The 23,401-nt window shown below is 34.2% G+C and overlaps 1 protein-coding gene across 2 annotated transcripts in view; it reads left to right on the top strand.

The window, feature by feature from the left end:
- The window catches only part of TBC1D5 (TBC1 domain family member 5), a 534,765-nt gene that overhangs the window by 184,269 nt on the left and 327,095 nt on the right, over nucleotides 1-23,401 (top strand). For both annotated transcript variants that reach the window (XM_058553679.1, XM_058553690.1), the window contains exon 3: nucleotides 11,729-11,860. In XM_058553679.1, coding sequence (XP_058409662.1) covers nucleotides 11,764-11,860 — 97 coding nt within the window. In that variant the 5' untranslated portion in view covers nucleotides 11,729-11,763. The remainder of the gene's footprint in view (nucleotides 1-11,728; nucleotides 11,861-23,401) is intronic.

Here is a 23,401-nt window from a genome sequence, read left to right as displayed (position 1 = left end):
TCTGTATAATTTTATGATGTTCAAGGCTGACATTTCAAAAAGGTTTTTGATTTTGTGGAAAAGAAAACATTCTGAGTAATCTAGTTTGTTATCTGATGTGCGAGTGTCCAAAGTTATGGTTGAAAGGGAATACTACATTTCAATGCTGTTGTAACATGCAGTATCATGGTGGTGATTTTCACCAAGTAGTATACAGAATTAAGCTCACTGCTTATTGAATTTGAATTTGATTATGAGGATCAGTGCTGTAGTACTTGGTCCCTTATAGAGGAGGGGACCAAGTATGTATTTGTTTAATGAGTGTTTTAGGTCATATTAAGCATTATGGGGGATAGCCCAGCTCTTGTAGCTAAAACAGTGTAATTTAAGATGATATTTGTTCCTACCACATACTCCAAGACTCTTTTAAATCATTTCAGTTTGTATCCTTGTATGTAGGAAGTCAATTAATCCTCGTATCTGGGAATTATACTAATTTGTGTCTTTTGGGTTTTATTGATTCAGTGAATAGATGATTTTCTGCAAGTTCATATATACTAGTACCTTGGGGTATAGACAAATAAAACACGTCCTCTATCCTTAGAAAGAGTAGAGATTAGTGGAAAACTAACCATTGTACTAAAGAATGGTTAACATTAGCATGGAGTTATACATGAGGTAAATGGGCATCTGAATCAAATTAGAGGAAGGAATATTGCGGGAAGGTGACTTTTGAGGTGAATCTTAAGGACAGGTAGCAGCTGGTTAGGCAAAGAAAGGGGGGAAAGTAGTGTCAGGCAGAGGAGCCACTTGTGTGGAAGTTCTGGGGTATGCAGTTTGCTGTAGCTGAAGAAAAGACTAAATGTAGAGAAGCAGCAGATGTTCCCTCCTCTTTACTTAAAATTATTCAGTGGCTTCCACTGCCCTTAGGAAATGGCTCAGAATCCTAAGTGTGAAGCTGTGTCTTGTGTAATCTCTGTTTGCTTCCTGAGCCTGATTATCAGCCAAGCTGAGCCTGACTCCTTACAACTTTGAATGGAATGTGCTTGTACTGTCTCTCCCCTGAGCCCTTGCATGTGATGTTTCCTCTGTCAAGAATGCCCTTCCTCCCCTCTTCTGGTTAATTCTTACTCTCTATTTACAATCTGCACCACCTTTTATTTAGTTGAGATATCAATGTAACCTTAAAAAGATGTAGTTAGTCATACATTTGCTGTCTTAGGAAGAATTTTTAATATTGATTATTATTGTCAGTAAATTACAACAAAGAACCTTGGTTCCACTACAGTTTTGGGTATGTGTTCCCATACATGATCTTATTTAATCCTTGTGACAGTCATGAGAAAGGTAATATATGAAATTAACAGATAGATAAATCTTGTCTTTCATTACAAAATGCCGTCTTTTATCTAGAATTTAATTTCTTCTGAAGAGAAAATAGATAATTGAAATAAAAGTAAAAACATCTTTCAAAACAAGAGTAGACATAGAGTTCATTGAAGAGCATACCTTCTTTGTGTTTGTGTATGTGTATTTTTAATAAAATTGACTCAAAAGATTAGCCACAAGATATCATCTACTTGATGTCAAATATAAACCAGATGGTATTCTAAAACAATTTCAAACTCTACTTTTATCATCGAAATACTATTTCTATTTTTTTTTTTTGTAATATAAATAAGGATACTTGGAAATTCCAATGGTTAACTTTTTTCATGAACTTAATTTGATTAATCACAATTATTGGTTTGTGACATATTCTCATCATTGGCCTGTGCATGGTCCTTTTATTATTTATTTATGGGTAGTTAACTATGTAAAGCTTGCATATTATATGACAATTAATAATATATTACTAGTTTTTCAGAAATTTCTCAATCTAAACGTTTGCAATTGAAATTCAAAGGGCTTGTGACAGTTCTCACCCACTGTACTAGTGTATTTAAAAGCTAACCTTCTCCTTCCAGCCCTGAACAGGAAGTGGGTTATTTTTTCCTGTAAGTGGATGGGTTTGACTCACAGAGCACAGATCACAGATTGAGTAAAATATACAGAAGATTTCTTGCTGTCTTTGGTCTTCCCTGGTTTCAGTGAGAAAAGGGAGAATTTCTAGCTAAAGACCAAGGTTAAAGATAACAGTTTCCCACTCTATTTAGGGTGTAGTGAGTGCAGAAGGCAGAAGTATGTGTGTGGGTGTGTGGGTGGGTGGTCTGAGAGCCTATTGGTCCACAGGGAACTTGGGTCTCTTCTCCTATCCTGTGTTTCTGAGCATCTGCTGAGCAAGTGGCACAGACAGAGCAAGTGTTTGTTCAGCTGCCACAGGCTCTCCCAAGAGAGGGCCCTGGGTCTGGTGCTGACTCTCACCTAGAGGGACCCGTCCTTGCTTCTTTAAAGTAATTATTGTTAGAAGATCTTAATTACCTAATTTCTAGTCTGTTTTATGGGATCTGTCTTCTCAAATATCTTTAATTCTAATCTCTTTAACATTTATTTTGTGCTAATATACATCCCTCACATGCACCTAGGAATTCTTGAAAAACTGATTTAAATTAATAACTAACTTGGATTTAATTAGGTTTCCTCTCATTCTACTTTATTGGACTCTTTCAAACTGTTATCAGGAATGCCATAATAAAAAAATACGAGTACCTTCCAGGTACGGGAGATACAGTAGTGAATAAAATAGGCAAGGCCTTTGCATTCATAGAACTTGTAATGGGGAGTTATGCAGAGTAAACAAAATACACAGAAGTTTGTAATATGTTAGGTAGTGATAAATGTTGTAGGAAAAGTATAGCTTGGTAATGGGATGAAGAATCGAGGAGGGTGTATGCTGAGTGTGGTTGTGTGGTCATGGGTGACCTCACAAATAAGGTGACATTTGAGCCTGGACTTGGAGGCAGCGGAGGAGAGCCATGTGGATATCTAAGGGAAGCATTTTGGAAATGAGGAAAGTACAAAGGTTCCTGTGTACAAAAATTTGCTAAGCTCATTTGAGGCAATGTGAAGAGCCTATTAGGGCTGGAGGGCTTGAGTGGCAAGGAAGAGAGTTATAGGATAAAAGATTAAAGCAGTAGCTGGGGGCAAGGCCCTGTAGAGTTTTGTGAAGATTTTTTATTTTATTCTGAGTGAGATGAGAAGCCACTAGAAAGTTTTGAGCAGAGGTGAGATATGAGCTGAGTTAGATTTTAAATGGGTCACTCAGGCTCCTGTGAGTAGATGGCCAGGTTGGAAACAGGGAGACCTATTGAAGGCAGATTAATAGCCCATGCCAGAGTTGACAATGACCTGGATCAGGGTGATTGTGGTGCAGAATGGTCTGATTCTTGATTTTATTTTGAAGGTAGAACCAACAAGATTGCCAGTAGATTGCCAGTAGATTAGCTATGCTGCAGGAAAAGCTTTCTGCGCTGACCTGAATTTGAGCAGATATCTGAATGATATTAAGGGGCAGAGCGTTCCCAGCAAAGGAAATGGGGATGTGCAAAGATTTAGGTCTGCTGTATTTTTGTTTAAGGTATAGAAAGAAGTCCTTTGTGGCCAGAGCATACTGAGGGTGGGGGAGGGGGGGGATCAGAGGGTTAGGTATGGGCCTGGATTTAGGGCCTCTTAAAAGAGTTTGGATTTTCTGCTAAGTGTGTTGGGAAATGATTTACAATGGAAAAAATTCGCATTAGGTATTCTGTGGTAATAGATTGTAAGAAGTGGATATGTTAGGCTGATTTCAGCTGGCAGTAACAGAAAATCTCAATTGGGTTATACGGTAAGGATTCTATTATTACATATAGCAAGAAGGCTGAGGTAAGGTGAATCTAGGGTTGGTTAATCCACTGCAATTAAGAATATACATCTTTGTAATTGTAAGCGAAAAACCTCTAGAAGCTCCTGGGTGACTTCCATTCACATCAGATGGCTCATCCAAACCAATGTGGCGCAAGAAGTGGAACCATCGTGATTGGCTTAGACCAATTATGACTCACGCCTTGGGTACCTCTCTGGGAGCACATGGCCTGAACAAAATTTGGATTTTTTTGGAAAGACAATCAACAGTGTTTACAACAGTAAGGAAGAATGGAAGCTGGGAGACCAATGAGGAGGGTATTGCAAGAGTTGAGGTGAGTGATGAAGGCTAGGACTAGGGTATTAGGAGTGATCGTATTCCAGAGGGGAAGCAAAAACTTGAATAAAAGATTGTAACTTTCTACTGAAGTCTCCCATTACATACCTTTTCTCTATAAGAAGAATCTATACTAATGCTATTGACAGAAAGGTAGAGCAAACATAGTTCTTCATAGCCTAACTACTAGCATTTGTTACTTATAATATTGTCATGCAGGCTCCTGTGATATATCACAGTGAGGGAAATACTGCTGTAGAAGAGCAGGGAGCAATTACTTCTGGTGCTGGTCCACAAAGGAAAAGCTGGGAATTTATATTACATATAGGTTTTAGAAAAGTGAATAGGAAAGGCCTCCTCAGGAAGAAAAGAGGTATGAATAAAACTGAAGGAAGGAAATGTAAATGTTTTTATCTGAGCGACTTTGGCTAGAGAGGATCAGGCAATGCTTCTTAGCTGCTGGCCTTCCCTCCATTTTGTCACTTAAAACTGTAGTGATTGGTGTAATGTGAATACATAGCATTTGGGGATTTAAATCATTCACGGTTTGGGCTATTTGATAGTGATTCCAAAGGTCCAGTGTGACTTACTTATAAATTATAATTTTGCTCAGGCGTATATAAATTATGCCTGCATCCACAGCTTACTTATTTTCTTTTTTTCACTAGACATGCATTTTCTCTCAGATGGTGATTTGGGAGGGCACATATACCTTTTAACTAAAGGGCCTATTACGTTTATAATCTTAGATTTTGAAAAAGCTTGCATGGGAGAAAAGTAAACTAGAATGCTTTGCATTCTCATTAATATTACATTACAATTAACATAACAATAAAGAAAACTATTTATCCTGTAAATCTTGGTTTAATTTTTCTTAGAACATTTATTAGGTCATTGTTAAGTCATTTGAGGTGGTTTTGCCACTAATAGCTTTGTGACCTTGAATAAGTTACTCAACTTCTCTGTGATTTCCTTATCATAAAAGGGGATAATAGTGTCTGCCACGTAGAGTTGTTGTGAAGTTTAAATGAATTTATGTGTCAAAGTGCCCAAACAGTGCCTGCTTCCTAAAAAGCGCCATGTTTTTGCTGTTGTTATTATTATTATTATTTCATTTAAAGTGCTACCTTTAGTAAAGTTTCTTTGGGTTTCTTAGCTCTACCACTTGCTATTAGCCAGGGAATACATGTCAGATCCACTTGCACTTTTAGAAGGTTCTCCCCACTATTGGTCATATGCTTCTGAAAACACCTCAGACCTCCCCCGGCTTGCACCAAAGGGAAGTTTTTTGTTTATTTTTTGACAAAATGTTTGATTTGATTTGATGCTTATGTGAAGAGTGGCCATTTATTTTTTTTCTTACTCTTCGTATCATCATCAGTTTAATATAATTGGCCAAGTTATTATTACTATTTTCTCTTTTCAGATATTCCTTATTCTTCCTGAACTCCTCATTGTTTGTTATAGTTACCTTGATTTTATGAAAACCTGCGTGAATAGCTTAATGGCTAGAGGTGGATCTGTATAAAATAGGGACAGGAACGATTGGAAGTATTTTTGTATAGCTGTATAATAACTAAAGGTTTGGTCACTAGGCTGGACAACCTCCCCGTCTTTGTATCCTGAGCATCCATCTGAACTCTGAAGCCCTGAGGATACATCGTGGAGAGCTTTTTGTTAGGTTACTTTAACTCCTTATAACGCTCAATTTTCTCTTGGTTTACATGGTTACAACTGCCACTTTCTATGACGTTATAGCATTTGAATATTGAAAGGCCACATATATTCTTAATTTGTAATATAAAATATTTAAGCCCACCTGGGGACCTTTCATATAGTCTACATATTTCTGATTATGTATATTGTTTATGAGTCTAGTGTTTTTATAGTGGATTGTGTACCCTAAACCTCTTGTTCTGATAGCCTGGAAATTATAAGGATTAAATCTGCGTTAATTTTCTTTTGATCATTGTTCTCATATGTAGACCCTATTGTGGTCCGATACCTATCTGATAGACAGTACTTGAATAGTACAAGTGTGTGGTTGGTAAAAATGAATTAGGGTTTCAGGATTTTACCAATGGGTGATATTTAATATTGAATGACATGTATTAAGACAAATGCTTTTATATATAATTTATTTGGCATTGTAAATGCATTTATCTTGTGAGAAACAGACCCCCTGTTGTCAGATGAAGTATTCTGGAAAGGTTTGGAGTAAATAAATAATAAAACTACTTTGATATACAATCTAACCAATATTAAATATTAAGACTTTCAGATGATTGATTTTAATACTTAATTAACTTAAAGTCTAATGTAACCCTCTTGCATTAAAGATTGACAGAATGTACAAATGGAACTTTATTCATTCTCTTCCTTTCTTTTCTTTCTTTTCTCACTCTTTCTTTTCTTTCTTCCTCCTTTCCTACCTCCTTCTCTCTCTTATAAATAAGAGTTCAGAACATCATTATTCCCAACCATCAGATTTACCTCTAGCTACCAATATTGCGAAATAAAGAAGTTTTTTGCCTATTCTATAGATAATGTTCAATTACTCTATTTCTTAATTATGAAAATACAGCTTCTATCAAAGTTTCTTGCTTTTATAGCTAAGATCTCATATTTTAGGTTATATACCTATCACGGTAAATGCATGCTACCTGTAACAGATACTTATTCATGTATATCTTCTCCCCCTTTTATAATTGTGCTCTGGAAATAGTTCATTTAAGCTCTTTGTTATGCTTTTCTTATAGGAGATATCTCTATGTAAAGTAATATTACTCTGTCATTTCACTGTTTGACTTTTAAGTTTACCATCAGTCAAGAATATAAATGAATGAAGTATGCTTATATGAGCTTTTCTGAATATGGATGTCTTTAGAAGACACAATTCAGAATGCTAATTCTATGCCTATGTATTAGAAACAGTGAAGGAATGAATACAAGCTGAAATACATAGACCTTCAGATTCAGAGGGAATAAATTATTTTTTTGAGGTTTTGTTTGTATGTTGCCATTTTAAAAGAGAAAATTTTGTTCAACTAACCTGTTGTTTTTGTCCGTACAATGCTAATAATTTGAAATTTTCACTTAGAGACTGCTTGCATGGCTTCAGTTTACATGGAAAATTGTATTGTTTTGAAATTTTACTTAATATAGTTTAAAACTGTCTTCTAAGCTTTAGTGCTAAACTCTTACCTTTCATTAAGTATAAACTATTTTCATAAGACTTCCTTCTTTTAGACAGATCACTTTTATCTTAAGATTTAATACTGCAAGAATAAGGTTTGTAAAGCCAATACAACTGTCCTTAAGATTAGTCTTGGATTTTAAATGGCGTTTCAGCCTAATGTGTCAATTCCTGTGACCAGGATAGCAGTAAAACTATATGGCACAACTAATTGTTTTGTGAATTTTGAGTTCATGTGAAGCCAGGAATTTAACTGTTATCTATAGTAACTGTAACAAAGAAGGGATGTCACCTTTCTTAGGTCTTGGAAGGTATATTGCTGTGCTTTTTGAATTAGAAAAAATAAGATTGCCTTTGTTTATTTTTTTAAATTCTTTGGGTACCATTTTTGTTAGGGAAATTCTAGAGACAGCTTGGCATTATTTTTAGGAAAACTGAAATCCATTAATTATGAATTTGAGTAGTCATTTACTAAGATACATATTTGTGGTCATTATTTATTTTTCTCTCCATATATCTAGCTTCTATTAGAGAAGTATATCAAGTATAGAAGTCTGAGTTTGTGATATAAATATAAGATGCAATGATCCATTGTGAGTTTCACAATGTTTGTGCCATTTTGACTTTCATAGTGATTATCTTAAAAATTTTCAGACCAAAAAAAATTCCTTTAATTCTTTATTTGAATTTTTATAAAATATTGTCTTCTAGTCTGATATTTATAGGTAAAAATTTATTCATAATAGTGATTAAAATAAATATAGACACATTTGTTTAAAAACCTTTGATAGTCTGCTTTGTATAGTCAGATATTTTCACTTGTTGGTATAGGCACAAAACACAAATTGGAAAATTCCTAAGAAAATTACTTCTCATTTAAAAGCAACATTATATTGTGATTTTATAAGGTAATCACAACAGAAGTAACCGACACACGTATTTTTTTTATTCTGGAACCTAAGATAGCCCTTTGTATTTAAAACAAAACAACAAACAAAAAACAAAGCAGCACCTGTTTAATAAGTTACTTTTGAACTATATTATTATTTAAATCCATAATTAAAAGAAAAGTAAGAACATTATCCCAATGTTTTTCTTCAACAGATTTGTTGAAAATAACTCATTATTACTATTCAGCAGGTTTGCTTTATTTGATTATTAAGTACATTTCTGTGAGTCAGTTTCAATCTGTAGGCATAGTAGATTAGAATACAGTGGAGGCCTAATTGTATAGAGTAGTTACAGACTGGTATATTTGGTAAATTTTGTATTCTGGTTATTGGGTATTACCATAGACTTGTCAATTTCTAAAGGATTATTATTAAAGCTAAAATCAGTGAATGACTTCTTGAACCTAACTTTTCTAAGGAGTTAAAAAGGCCTTAAGTAGCTTTGAGCATCTTGAAAGAATATATGAACATGATCATGTTGTAGGGTATGTTATTTTAGGTACAGAGAGGGTTTTTTAATGTTTCTTTTTGTAATATACTTTGCTGTCAGCTTGCTTGTCGCTTGTCTGTTTCTCATAAAGTTTAAAATACATAAAATCCCCTTATTTGTGTATTTTAGGTATGTGAAGTCTGTGACAGTGGAAGTATACTATAAAAATAAGAAATTAAGGTAATGATATGAAAACATGATATAGGGTATTAAAGAAATTTTACGGAAATCTGGCAGTTAACTTGGAGTATGCATTTTTAGATGTTTACTCTCATATTTTTAAGAGTATAACAAAATGTATAGAGAATATGAATCTTACATTAAAATTGTTGTCCATGGGCCAAATACAATTTTGAAATGTGTTTAATCTGTTCCACACAGTTGTTTTTTTATTTGAATTATTTGCCAACACTTACAAGGTAAAGAGATTTCACATAAAATTCTGGATCTGTAGCTTGTCTTGAAGCAGAGTAAAGGATGTTCCAGTCATTCACAGACCACATCCCCTTATACCCCTTGTTTTATGCCTTGTCTGTTTGTCTCATTGACTTATTGATAGCCAAATGTGGTATAGAAGTAAAGAATGTGAGCTCTGGAGCCAGACACGATGGGTTCAGATTCTGGCTTCAACACTTACTAATTGTGTGACTGTAGACAAATTACTTAATCTCTCTATATCTTAGTTTTCTTTTTGATAAAGTAAAAATCATGATGAAGATACATCATGGGAGGATGAAATGATGAGTATACATGAAGCATTTAGAGTGGTTTTTGTCATATATTCGTTGCTCAATAGATGTTAACTATAATTAATAATGCTTTTTGCCTGACCCCATTAGGCATTCGAGTTTGGTGATTCTTCTCCATAGTAGAGAACTTTATTTCTTAATTTCTTCATTCATTTGGTTAGCAGAATTTATCAGATTCTGTTTCATAATATAACTGATCATTTACATTTCGCTATCCTTTATTAGATTATGTTCCTCAGAGTTCCTTCTGTATAGTAAGTGCTCAATATATGTTGATTGATTTGTGTACATAAGAAGCAAATACTGACAAACTGTCTAGATTTATGGATTTAGGATTTATGGCTTTAGAAATTGCTACTGTATGTTGGCAATGATATTTTTCTGCTTTCTCTAGTGTTGGTTTTGCCTAACCCTCTGCTTCTTTTGTTTTAGCCTCAATCTGAGGGAGAAAGTATTTGTTAACATCGACTGTGAGTGTGGGTGGGTGAGAGTTGGAGGGTTGTGATAAAAATCAGAAAACGTACAAGAGTATTTTACAAAGTGAGAGTTTAGAGAGAGAGTGAACAAGATAGAGGAACATTTTGTGTTGGAAAAATGTTGGTCAAGAATTTGTGCATTCCTGGGCTTCCTTGGGACCCTTCCTCCATAAGTGGAGACCATATCCTGTAAAATTACGTATTTATTTTGGTTGGACTTTCTTTTCCAACTTAACATTCCTCATTTCCTCTTCCTGTCATGTCCTCCCTGCTCTTGAAATTTAAAAGATTGTTACTTACATTATTTTGGATGAAAATTAGTGAACTCAGTTTAGTTTTTGGAAGATTTTGCTTTGGGAAGGTCGTTTGTACCTTATAGATATAGAAAATTTATAAGTAGTGTATTTTGGAAGTTTAAAAATTATTTAATTTTTAAAAAATCCTTGTTTAAATTGGAATTATTTATAGAAATGAGAATTGAGAAGGAAAACCTTCAAAGTGATAAAAGAAAATATAGGTGGTTACTTATATAATCATGCCTCTGTAACCATAATACCAGAGGCAGAAACCATAAAGGAGATATAGATACATTTGGGTGCATAAAAATGAAAAAGTTTCTTATGTTACAAAAATGCCATATAATTTGAAGACAGACACACTCTGAGAAAAATATATGTATCATATGACAAAGGTTTAATATCCTTAATATTTAAAACATGCTTACAAATCATGAAGACAATCATAATAATAAACTCCATCCTCAAAAGACAATAAACAAATGTCAGAGAAAACGTATGAAGTCTTCAGTAATCTCGCTAGTTATCAAGCAAATGCATTATAAAATTTGACTATCATAATGGTCAAAAAAAAATTGCCCATTCCCATTGTTAATCAGAGTCCAAGGGAAATGAATTGTTCTATTATATACAAATCTTTCTAGAGCATAATTTGCCAAAACTTATCACAAAATCTTATTTTTTTTAATATACATGTTTTGGTCCAGCAATTACACTTATAAGAATTTATCCTAAGGAAATAATCATGGATGTGACACAGAGATATTATATAAAAGATGTTCACTGTGAGGCTGTTTACCGTGTTGAACAACTGAAAAGATTCTAGTTGTTTACGAATAAGGAATTGGTTACATAAATTAGTATAGCTATGTAGTGGAATACTGGGGCTCCATTAAAAGTGATAATATAGACTTTTTTATGGGAAGGAAAATATGATAATTTATATAATCAGTATGTTTAGCATGGTGGATCACATTAAAAATATATGTTTTTTAAATGCCCAGAACAAAGATAGGAAGGATTGTATAATAAACTGAAATGTTAACCGTGGTGTTTTTAGCCAGTAACAAGTATGCATGATTTTAGTTTGTTATATTTTCTATATTTTGAAAATTTCTGTTATACATATTTATTACAATAACAGTAAAACAAAAGGTTGTTATAGGTGTGACAATAATTTAACTTACAATTCAGCTTTTTCTGCAGAAGTTTATTGAAAATAAATGTGATCGAATATTGAGGTAAAGGTTACCAATGAAGTTCAGATTAGGGGAGAAATTGTTGAAATGGAAATTTTGTGCCACTTTTTTGCTTCTTTGCATATGCCTAGCAATGTGTAGCAGCAGTCTCTGGAGCCTATGGAAAACCTGTTAATGTCTATAATGCTCATTTAATCATTTCAGTCTTGTATTTATTCCCAGTCATAGCAGAAAGAAAAAATATTTATAATTTTCTCTATATTTTTCATCTCCCAGGTAGTCACTTTTGGTGACATTATCCAGTTCTCACAATGTATCATTCCTTATCTGAAACTAGACATCCTCTGCAGCCAGAAGAACAAGAAGTGGGCATTGACCCCTTGTCAAATTACTCAAACAAGACTGGAGGTGAGTTTTGTATGCAGATGCGTTCTGCAGTTACTGGGAAACCTGGCAGAGGGTCTTCAGTTAGCTCTGCCTACCTTACGTGTGTAGTTCTGCAGGTGAAGCTGAGTGGGGCAACTCGAAGAACATTTCCCTGGGTGGGTATAGAGCACTCTGACACCAATGAACACCACAAAACGTCAACTTTCAATTGTAGACAGAAGCGTTAGCCAAATGTGTCATGCACTGTCATTGTTTTTTAAAAAATCATAAACTTAAACATGAGGATGCTGAAATGCAAAATAGCCTTTGTCAAAATCAAACATCTTTTAAAGAAGTCTAAGCTTTTGGTGTTGATTTTGCAGGAATTTTTTTCCCTCCAGCAAGTGGAGATGAATCTAGAATAAAAGACTTGCCTGATTCTCTCTCTCTCTCTCTTTTTTTTAAATAATTGAAATGTGTGGTGCTTTTAGAGATCTATTTAATAAAGTTGATTCATTGACTCAGGTAACTAATTGTAATTTTTCACTCATGAAATACGTATATAAGGATTGTGAGATCTGTTTTAAAATATCATAATTAGTCAAAGTAATTCATATATGTTTTGAAATAAAAATACAATTTTTTCTTCTATATTGATGTAAAGGTCTGCCATTAACTCATGTTTTGGGAATTTTAAAAAACGATTGCTTAAAGTGGCTATTTTTTTGGTACACAAGCTCTTGATTTTATGGAGTGTATTTCTGTTTTTTGTGCATCTTTAATACTTTCTACATCATACAAAAGCCCTTGTTGTTTTTAATGAAAATAGTATAATTTGTTTGCCTTACAACTTATTTTTGTGATTTTGTTTTTTATTTTTATATTTGCTTTTATCTAAAAGGTCTCAAAAAAAACTGCTTAAGGTTTTGATAATATGAAAAAATTATTAGTGTCACATTTCAGTTTCAGCATTTTTAAAATTTCACCTGATAAGAATGATACTACCTTTCCTAGTGATGTTTTTTCTTAAATACAGTACCTATAAGAAGCACTCATAATTAAATATGTCAAATTATTTTGCTAGCACTTCTATAAGTGGGTATTTTAAAAGTGAATATGTTTTTGTGTTATAAGTATATAAAATAGTTTCACTAGAATTTTCTAGTTTATATGCTTATTTTAGAGCATAGGGTTTTTTTTTTTTTAAGTGCATATTTTTCTCTGGCCTAGTTCATTAAATATTGAGGTTCTTTTTTTTTTTTAACTAGTTAAAAAACATTTTAAATTAATTTTATCCTTTATTGTTTGCAGAATAAGTGGTTACCTTTACTAAAAAGGCTTTTCGTTTATATCCTAGCCTAACATTTCTGTGACATACAAAGTTATTAGGACTGAATTGATGTTTAAAAGTGCCATTAATTCATTTACCCCAAATGTTCATTAACAATGTAAATGTATGCTGATGTTCTATGAGACAAGGAAGTGACTAATGACTCTTCCAACTAACAACACTTAAAATGAATAGAAACTTTAGATAGCTAATCTTGAAGTAATCAAGACCCTCATTCAGCTTGGCATCTCTGTATGCTCTAAAACAGCTGTCAACTGTTAAAAATATATACAAAACACACATACGCACACACACGCAGAAAGAAAGATATGTAAATATCTAGTTCTTCAAAGCCACGAAGGTTACTATCCGTAGTGGGTTTTGTGCATTGTATATGTAAATATTTTATATAAAGCGTCTATTTCATCTTCTTAGCTTTCCTTTTTGCAGAAAAACATGTGTTGCATTTTAATGGGGTTGTCATATTTACTTGAAGAATCATCACCTTTCTAGTATGTTTGTTTATTTTAATATATGTCTTTCTTGGAGTTCTCCGTGTATTTGAAGCCTTTTACACATTTTTCCCACAAGGGAATTTGTTGCAACTGGATGACTCATTTTGTAAGTAGTTTAACACTGGACTGAATCAAGGGTTTCCCTGTGTTGAAGTCATGTTTTTTCTTTCTTCTTTTAAAATTCCTGTTACAGATTCCATTGGTAAACAAATAAGTCTTTAATTTCTCAAATCTGAATTTTAATGTTTATAAAGAAATAGTACGTTATGGGGTTAAATGATTCTGAGTATTCTGGAAAGGATTAGCAAAAATAGTCACATAATTGGAATGATAGAGAGAAAACTGCATATCATTGGTTTATTTTCATGGGTGGTTGAGGAAAGTGGATGAGAGCAGAAAAACGAATTTTTTGGATATATACATGTAAAATCTTAGGGCGTATTTTCCATATGAATTAAATTATGTTTAAATTTCTTTTTCAAATAGAGAACAGCATAGTAAGTATGGCATTTTCTCTGCGCCCTATTAAATTTGGTGTCATATACATAAATTATCACCTTAAATTCCAAGATATTTAATCAAAGGGTATTAATTAATAATTGACAAGTTTCCTGTAATCCAATTGAAACCATAAAAGAAAGAAAAATGTTTGTTCAGCTATTCATGATTATTCATTCTTAGCCTGTAACTTTTAGTGATCAATTAAATGAAAAATGAAAAAGTAATCATTTTATTTTAAACTGAAAACAACATCAAGATTTAGGGAAACTTAACCCATTAATAAAATAATATTCTTGAAATGACTGTTTGTTTTCACAAGCTTATAAGAAGTTGGAACATTGCTCATAAAAGAACACCTTCCTCTATGAGGTTTCTCTAGAGGATGGCATTTTGTTACATATTGCCAGAGTTTTACCTTCAATTTTATATGCCGCCTTACTTACAGCTTTTATAATAAGTATTCAGATAATTACTTAATGTAATACCTTTTTATATAATATGTTTCAAAGCTTTCTTTCTGCCTTCATGTATAAAATATTTAGCAACCTACTTGAAAAAAAAATCCAAGGCTTTCAGAATATCCTGCTTACTCCATTTTTGCCTCTGGTAATTTTATTTTTGTTCCAAATCTTCCTTTCTGTTATAACATTATAGAGTTTTAGAACTAGAAGAGAGTGCCTGGTTTTATTGATGAATAAATTGGTAATTAAAAAAGTTCACTGATCTTGATATAATAAAATGATGCTGTCCTGTTATGATCTTTAATTTTGTTTTCTATATAGTAGAAGTGGAGTTAGATTTGAATAAAAGATGAATTTGTCCTGCTGAAGATATCAGGCCAGAGTGTAGTATGCTGTCTGAGTCATCTTACTCACTTTAAACCCTGTCTTTTTTGGTCTAATTAGCTGGAGTCATCTTAGGGAGGGGAAAAAAAAAATCGTCCTTTCCTGGCTTACAGTTCCTCAGTGGTTTTCCAGTGCACTAATAATAAAGTTTAAACTCTACCATGATATTCATAGCTGTCTTGCCTATCTGGCCTTGTTCAGAAGTACTAAGCCAATTCTAAACTCTGGGCCTTCCCACATGCCGTTGTTCTCTGCCATCATTTTTGATTCCTTGACAGCACTTACTCTTAAATGTAATCCTACATTAATTTGTTTCATTGTTTATTGTTTGTCTCCTTGTCTGAAGTGTGAGCTTTGTGAAGGCAGGAACGATTTGTATAGCTGGTGCCTGGTAGCTGGTGCCTGGCATATGGACACCACTGAATAAATAACAGATGAATGAACTATGTTTACCAGTTTGAGCTCCTCTCAAATTGCTTAATGTATCTTTCCTCCATCTACCTTTCTCCTTCTTGTCCTAAGTTGTTATATATGAAATCTGTTTTATTTGTCCCTGATTATTCTAGTACTTGATTTTTTCTCCTTTTAGGGCTTGAAAAGTCAATGTACTCTCCTCTCCTCCTTTAGTCTTTTTGACCTCTCCTTCTTTGAAATCTCTCTTAAAATTCACTTCTTCCTTGCTTTCTTTCATTATGACTCATATCAAAATTTCCATAAGGACCAAGTGGAGAGAGTTTTCTGGCAAATAAATGTCAAATTATGATGTCCTTATTAACCCACAGCAAAAATCACTTAGTGAGGGAACAGTAAGGAAATAAAGGTTCGCTTGTCCAAAAAGTTCATGGCCATAATATGAGAGCATAGACTAAACTATGCTTATATTTACTATACACATTTTATATACATAGCTCTTAGTGAAAATTCTATGAAGATTGCATTCCTTTTTTTTTTTTTTTTTGGTGAGGAAGATTAGCCCTGAGCTAACATCTGTTGCCAGTCCTCCTCTTGTTGCTGAGGAAGATTGACCCTGGGCTAACATCCACGCCCATCTTCCTCTACCTTATATGTGGGATCCCTGCCACAGCATGGCTTAATAAGTGATGCATAGGTCTGCACCCGGGATCTGAACCTGCGAACCCCGGGCCGCTGAAGTGGAGCATGCGAACTTAACAACTATGCCATTGGCCTGGCCCCAAGAGAGCATTCTTAATTCCTGGGTTTGAAAACTTATTGAGTCTAAGAAAGAGTGCCTGGAGAAGTAGAAGGAAAACCAGGAGAATGTGGAATCAAAGAAGCCAAGATGTTAAGGAGAGAGTGAGCAAAACTGTCAAAGTTAGGTAAATGTTTAAGAAAATAGAAGCCATCACTGGACAATCATTGTGACCCTGACTAGCACAGTGCTTTTTGTAATCTCAAGAATCATAGTTTTGAGTACTCTGTATATTTCAAATAAACTAATCATGTGCTCTAAACTAAACTGGCATGAGAAATAGAGGGAAAATTATGGTTGTACTTGAAAAAGTTAAAATCAATGGAAGAGGAGTCCTGGGGTCTTGGAAATTTGGAGGCGATGCAGTCTAGAGCCAAGATGGAAGGATTTGTAGACAGAGAGGGTCATTATTTTCATTGTAATACTAGGAGAGAAGGAGAAAAGATTTTTAGGTACAGTAAGTTCATTAGTTGGATAGGAGAGAGTTCAGTGAAATATCACTGATTTTTAATCTCTTTTTCGATAAGTTAGGGTGAGGTAATTTGCTAAAAGTGAGTGATAAGATAAAGCATTTGAAGATTTGTAGAGACTGACAAAGGTTAGATTGAGCTGATAAAGAATATATAAGCTTGGGGGCCAAGTTGAGATTAGACATCCTAATTTACAGGTGATAACAAGCTTGTAAATTTGTGTGATTATGTCCAGCAGAATTCAGCACTTAGGATTAAACAACAAAGAAAAGCAGGCAGGCAGAGGTTTTGTCAGGGGAGTGTAGCAGGTGGACAGTAGGCAAGGAAGTTGATGGTGGAAGAATTCATTGATGGTTTGAGAATATGCGTAAGTTTGCTATCATGGAAGGGGGTTCTAAGTGGGCAGAGTAGAAAGTTTTGGAAGGGATGGAGTCATGGGAGATGAAGTATAGAGTAGTCTGGTGATGGGAGTCATGAAGGGGATATGGGGACAGTATATAAGTGTTTGATTCAGTGTAACATTGTTTACTGGTAGCCAGTAAACCAGCTCAATACCTTCATTAGTTCTTTGTAATAATTTGCATTTACATTGATTTGGATAGGTTTTAGTTTGAAGTTATTTTTGTTTTAAATTTTAGAGACTTTATTTTTTTAGAGCAGTTTTAGGTTCACAGCAAAATTAAGAGGAAGGTACAAATTTCCCATATACTCTCTGCCCCCAATACATGCATAGCCTCCCTCATTATCAACATCCTCCACCAGAGTGGTACATTTATAATGATGAACCTACATTGACACATCATAATTACCCAAAGTTCTTAGTTGACATTAAGATTCACTCTTGGTGGTGTACATTCTATGAGTTTGGACAAATGTATAATGGCATGTATCCATCATTATAGTATCATATGGAGTATTTTCACAAAATCCTCTGTGCTCTGCCTATTCTTCCCCCTCACCTGCCCGCCCCTCAACCCCTGACAACCACTGATCTTTTTAATGTCTGCATAGTTTTGCAAGAAATATCTTTTTGCAAGAAGTATCTTTTTAATCAAAAATTTCCCCTAGACATCAAGGGAAAAGGCAGTTTAGATAGATGATAGGTGAAAAAGTATAAGTAAGGCTATAAAGTCATCAAGGAAAAAAGTAGTTTTGTTGAAGATAAAGATTATTAAATAAATGGGTGAATGACTTGGGAGTTCTTAAGTGACAGTAATAAGGATAAAAAAAATGGCTGGTTTTAAAAATGTCTCCTTAGAAAAAAGTTTTGGTAAGTTGTGTAACAATAGGTAGAAGTGAAATCAGAGAGCAATGAACATGCCATGCCCAGTTCCTCTAAATTAAACTGTCCAAAAGGAAGTTGGAAATGAGAGACTTCAGTTTGAAAGGCCATGAGTTAGGGATCTGAGAGTCATCTTCCAGAGATATCGGTTCAAAGTATGAGACAGATAAGAAATGCAAAGAAAAAGAAAGGAAAGAGCTGAGGATTGATTTGTAGGAATTCTTCATGATTAGAAATGGGATAGAGGGAGCAGTATTTTGAAAATATCGGAGGAATAGTCAGAGAAAGGGAAAGGTAGAAGAGCGCCAACATTATAGAAGCTACAGATATGAGAGTTTCCAGAAGGTCCAAAGTGGTCAGTGCTTTAAGGATTGCATAGGTTAAAGAAGATAAAATGAGAAAATATATGATTCAGTGATTGAAAGAGTATTGATGATCTGTAATTAGTGGTTAAGACATTTTAAAGATATTGCTAACTCACTTGAGTGGATGGAAGTGAACTCAAAATCTGAGTCAGAATTAACATGAAAAGATAGTGATTAAATATCAATGATAAACATTTAAATGGTGAGGAAGGTTCAACTTTTTAATATTGTATTTGGATGATTATATTTGAACTTTGTGTATTCATGCTCTCACAGTGAATTAGTAAGTTAGACATTTTAATGGTAACAATGAAGCTCACTGTTGGTAAAATGTAGACCCTTGAAAGAAAAAAAAATATCTTCTGGTCTCAGTTCTGATCTTTTTTCATTGAGTTGTTCATTCCTTATTAATTGCATCTGGTTTTCAGTTTTATTTCAAATTTATTGTTGGCATGGCAATGCTCTTTGCTTGAAGAGATAGGCTCCTTTAGAGTTGGGGTTGTGTGAAGAGTTACTGAGTGACCTTGTGGCTATACCTGGATATTATTCATTTCCCAGTGTCCTAAGAGCAAAGGAGACCTCACTGCTGGGGCTTGGTGGCAGACGGAAATAGTAGCCCTGCAAAAGCCGTCACCACTACCCCCTTGGGCAAAGTTGGTCTGGAAAGGAATATCCATACTGGTAAGATATTTTTCCCACTATGCTTAGTCAGCCTTTATAACATTATTGGATCACCAAAACTGGGAGGTTGTGTGATGGTGGTGTGGTTGGTTGAGTCTAGGCATAATTAGAGCAGATATTGGTGATTTAGAGTGACAGTATTATCTTCAAACTTTAGAAAAACAGAAACGAAAAAACCCACTTAGGTGGAGTGACCTACAGTGAATTTCTCCTCACAGAATTATATCACCTGCCCTTTGCTAATTCATTAGTGGGGCCAGAAAAGACAGAGTCAGAGTTTGGAATGTTTAAATAATGCGATACTCAACTCCCAAGCTCCCAAGGCTTAGAAAAGTACATCAGAGTTGTCACCTGGCTTCTTGAATGTTACAGCCCCTTCTTCTTTTTTTTTTTGATGAGGAAAACTAGCCCAAAGCTAACATCTGTTGCCAATCTTCCTCTTTTTGTTGAGGAAAATTTGGCCATGAGCTAACATCTGTGCCCATCCTCCTCTACTTTATATATGGGATGCCACCACAGTGTGGCTTGATGAGCGGTGCGTAGGTCTGTGCCTGGGATCCCAACTCGTGAACTGTGGGCCGCCGAAGTGGAGCATGCCAATTTAACCACCATGCCACCAGGCCGGCCCTAAAACTCCTTTTTATTCATTCATGTGTGAAAACATATTTCTCCCCCATTGCTTAGTAATGAAATGAATAATTAGTCCCTTAAAAATATAATTCTGCACATCCCTCATGCTTCTTCTAACTCTTTTCATAGCATTCACCAATTTTTAAAACTTTTATCTACCTGAGCTACTGGTTTTAAAGGTTACAGCCTTTCTTACTTTGATCTTACCCAATCAGAGAGAAGAATTGAATATCCAGGGAGGATGAGGAGAATGCAAGAAAAAGTTTAAACTATATTCTGGGAAAACAATCCAAGACCTCTTCAGTCTCTCCTCTGTATTTCTCCTGCTCTTCCTCTAGTGGAAGTTCTCAAAGGCCTGTTTTTCCCAAGTTCAAGTCTTAAAATTATCTGCCTAGTTTGCTGCATAACAGTCAGCTATGTAATAAAACAGCCAGGAGTATTTTTTAGTATAGCTGGTATATTTTGGTAGAATTCTCTTTGCATATAATAGTTTTTTCTTTTCTTTTTTGTTTGTGAGGAAGATCAGCCCTGAGCTAGCATCCATGCCAATCCTCCTCTTTTTGCTGAGGAAGACTGGCCCTGAGCTAACATCTATTGCCAATCTTCCTCCTTTTTTTTTTTCTCCTTTTCTCTCCCCAAAGCCCCAGTAGATAGTTGTATGTCATAGTTGCACATCCTTCTAGTTGCTGTATGTGGGATGCTGCCTCAGCATGGCCAGACAAGCAGTGCGTCAGTGCGCGCCTGGGATCCGAACCCGGGCCGCCAGTAGCAGAGCACGTGCACTTAACCGCTAAGCCACGAGGCTGGCCCCCAGTTTTTTTTTTTTTTTTAACATTTTGATACCATTATACTTGGATATTTATAAATTTTCTTGCAGACTTAAGTAAAGTCCATTGTGTATGTTTCACTTTAGGGGATTGTAAAAATTTTTATTATGTATTCCAATGATCTTTTTTAAATAGTGAGGACAGAATAGTCAATTTACTGCACAGAGTTTTAATCTAGATTACATTGGTAGATATCTACTTGAGCATGTTTCAACAGTTTAGAAATTATATATGTAATTTGTGATAAAAAGAGACCTCTGTTTTGTTGTGGTATTTTTATTATGATTTCCCTTCTTCTTCTTGCTTGTAAATGTAGATTTTTGGGGTTGTTCTCTGACATTGTTCTTTCTTAAAAGATGTCTTCACTAAAAGCTTTGAGAATGCGCTTTGCCTTATTGATATATCATTAATCTCAGCTATTTTTTATTCTTTACTTGTAATCTGTGAGAATTGAAAATAAGTTAAATTAGTTTGCCATCACTATATTTTTGCTGTAAGGAGGGCTTGCTTGTTAATCAAATAGGTGTTTTCAAATATGAAATGTTTTTTCATACAATACTTGTACTTTGGAGTTGGGCTGTATTGCTCCTTGAATTTCCTGAGAAGGAATCTTGTATGAGGAATATGGGAAAGCACAAGGGAAGAAACATTATGTTAGCTTCAAGCTGTTTTATTTTTATATTTTAGGAAAATCTGAGGGTTTTAAATGGAACAAATAAAGAAGCTAATAAATCATAAAAATAGTAATATCTCAAGTTGTTTACTTTAAATGGTCGTTTTCTTTTATTATGTCTCCTATATTAAAAATATAATTTACTTGAATCTTTGGAAATGATCTGATATTCTACCATTTGGTAATTATTATATTCCTATAAATTACAGTGATTATCTTTCCTGAAGTTACAAATATATTTAGTGTTAGAAAAACCACTGACCAGCCTTGATTTATCAACAGATAAATAGTGAGAATTTACTTTTACTTACTCAAGTCATATATAAGGCAATAGGTGAGCCAAACAATCATTTATATTATGGGAATATGTGCACCTTAATAATAATTCTTCTACTTTCCTTCCCTTCTCCTTTCTTCTTCTAAATGTAGAGACTTAATGACAATTGACTTCCTAGCGTTTCTGTTTAGTGACAATATTAATAAAATATGACTGATTTTGACCAAGCTTAGAACATTGCTATCAATTTGAATCTTAAATTAGACTCGTGGATATATCTGTTTTATTAAACTTATAAATTTTCAATCAAACATGTTAGCACGATGGTTAAGAAATTTCAGTGATAATAAATGAATAGAGATCATAGAGGCAAAATGTGTTTTATCACACACAATAAAAGTTGCAGGCCACAAACCTGATGATCATTCATTCATTCAAAAATATTTGTTGATCATCTAGTATCTGAGGATGGACTGTTAAACAAGTAGAGTAAGTGCTTTCTTTCAATGAAATTCACATTTTAGCATGAGAGAGACAGAAAAAAAATGTGAAAAAGTATGGAAATAAAAAAATATGACAGTGATAAATACTAGGCAAAGAATTAAAATGGGTAATGTTATGATGAGTGACTGGCTGGGTACTTCAGATTGTCTCCCAGAAGATTTCTCTGAGAAGATAATATATCAGCTGGATGTGAATGACAGACGAAGAGGAGCCAGGCTTGCAAAGATAGTGAGAAAGAGACACAGACAGACAGACAGACAGACAGACAGACAGAAACACCAGTCCAGATAAAGGGAAGAGTTCATACTAAGGAAGTCCCTAGGATAGGAATAAGGTTGTCATATTCAAGGAACTGAAGGAAGATCATTGTGACTGGGGCACCGTGGGTGACAGGGAAATGGCACAGGATGGGCCTAGTAGGTAGGGGCCAGATTATGAAAGTTTATAAACCAGGCTGAGGAGTGTGGATTTTATTCTAAAGACTGAGAGTTATTTGACAGTCTGTATTGTTATCTCTGTTGAACTCTTGAGTTTTTTCTCAAGAGTGAGGGTCACAGCTGTTTTTTAATATGTATCCTTATGACTTGACACTAGGTATTTAGTAAGTAATGCCTGATTTACACAGAGATGTAGTATTTTTTTAAATTTATTTTCATGTTGCAGCCCTCTATACCTATCTTTGTTGTTTCATTCTCAACATTTTAATAATCTATAATGGTAAAATAATTTCTGCTTAATGTGAGATAAAAGAATAAAAAAATAAAATTAGCCATTTATCTAAAAGTCAGTTACTTCTATAGTTTTATGCCATGCTACCAATATTAAAGGAGTAACAGTAAAGGCGGTCTAGTGAGACCTGTTCTGTTTGACCCATTGTTGTGTGCCTGTGTATGTGCGACTTCGGGTGGGGGCCATGTAATCATTATTTTCCCTTTGCTGATGTAATGGAAAATTTGCTCCTCTAAGACATATTAGAACAATGTATTTAATGCTCTTCAATTTAATTTGCTACCATCACAATTAATGCAATTAAGGTCACTTGAAATAAAACTATTAACAAATTGAGTAATTTACTTTAACAATGTCAGTGTGTTCTCACAATTACATTTGCTTTAATTAGTGTACAAGCTATTATTTAATAGCATACTTCACATAGAAAAATGTAGTATAATGCATTCTTGGCTCCTTATAACAGAAAGAAAGAAACTTTTAATGGACTGAGTGATTTTGTGGAACAGCTGCTCGATATAAAGTGATAGAGAAAGTACAAAGCAGAAAAGCAAAGCTTGCAAGGATGTAAATAAAACAAATATTTTTCTTGGTCCTTAGCAATGCATGTCCTATTTGTCTATGCATAAATAGTATTGGAAACTTAACGGTAGTTAGGTAAGAGAACATGGATCCTGGAAAATTTTAAGTGTTCAGTTTTATCTGGTTTTTGCTTAATACTGCAATAATATACCAATTTTTGAA

The sequence above is a fragment of the Diceros bicornis genome, chromosome 2 (genome assembly GCF_020826845.1).
Source record: "Diceros bicornis minor isolate mBicDic1 chromosome 2, mDicBic1.mat.cur, whole genome shotgun sequence".
Classification (NCBI taxonomy): domain Eukaryota; kingdom Metazoa; phylum Chordata; class Mammalia; order Perissodactyla; family Rhinocerotidae; genus Diceros; species Diceros bicornis.
Note: the sequence above shows the minus strand (reverse complement) of the source record. Positions and strands in the feature narration are given on the sequence as shown.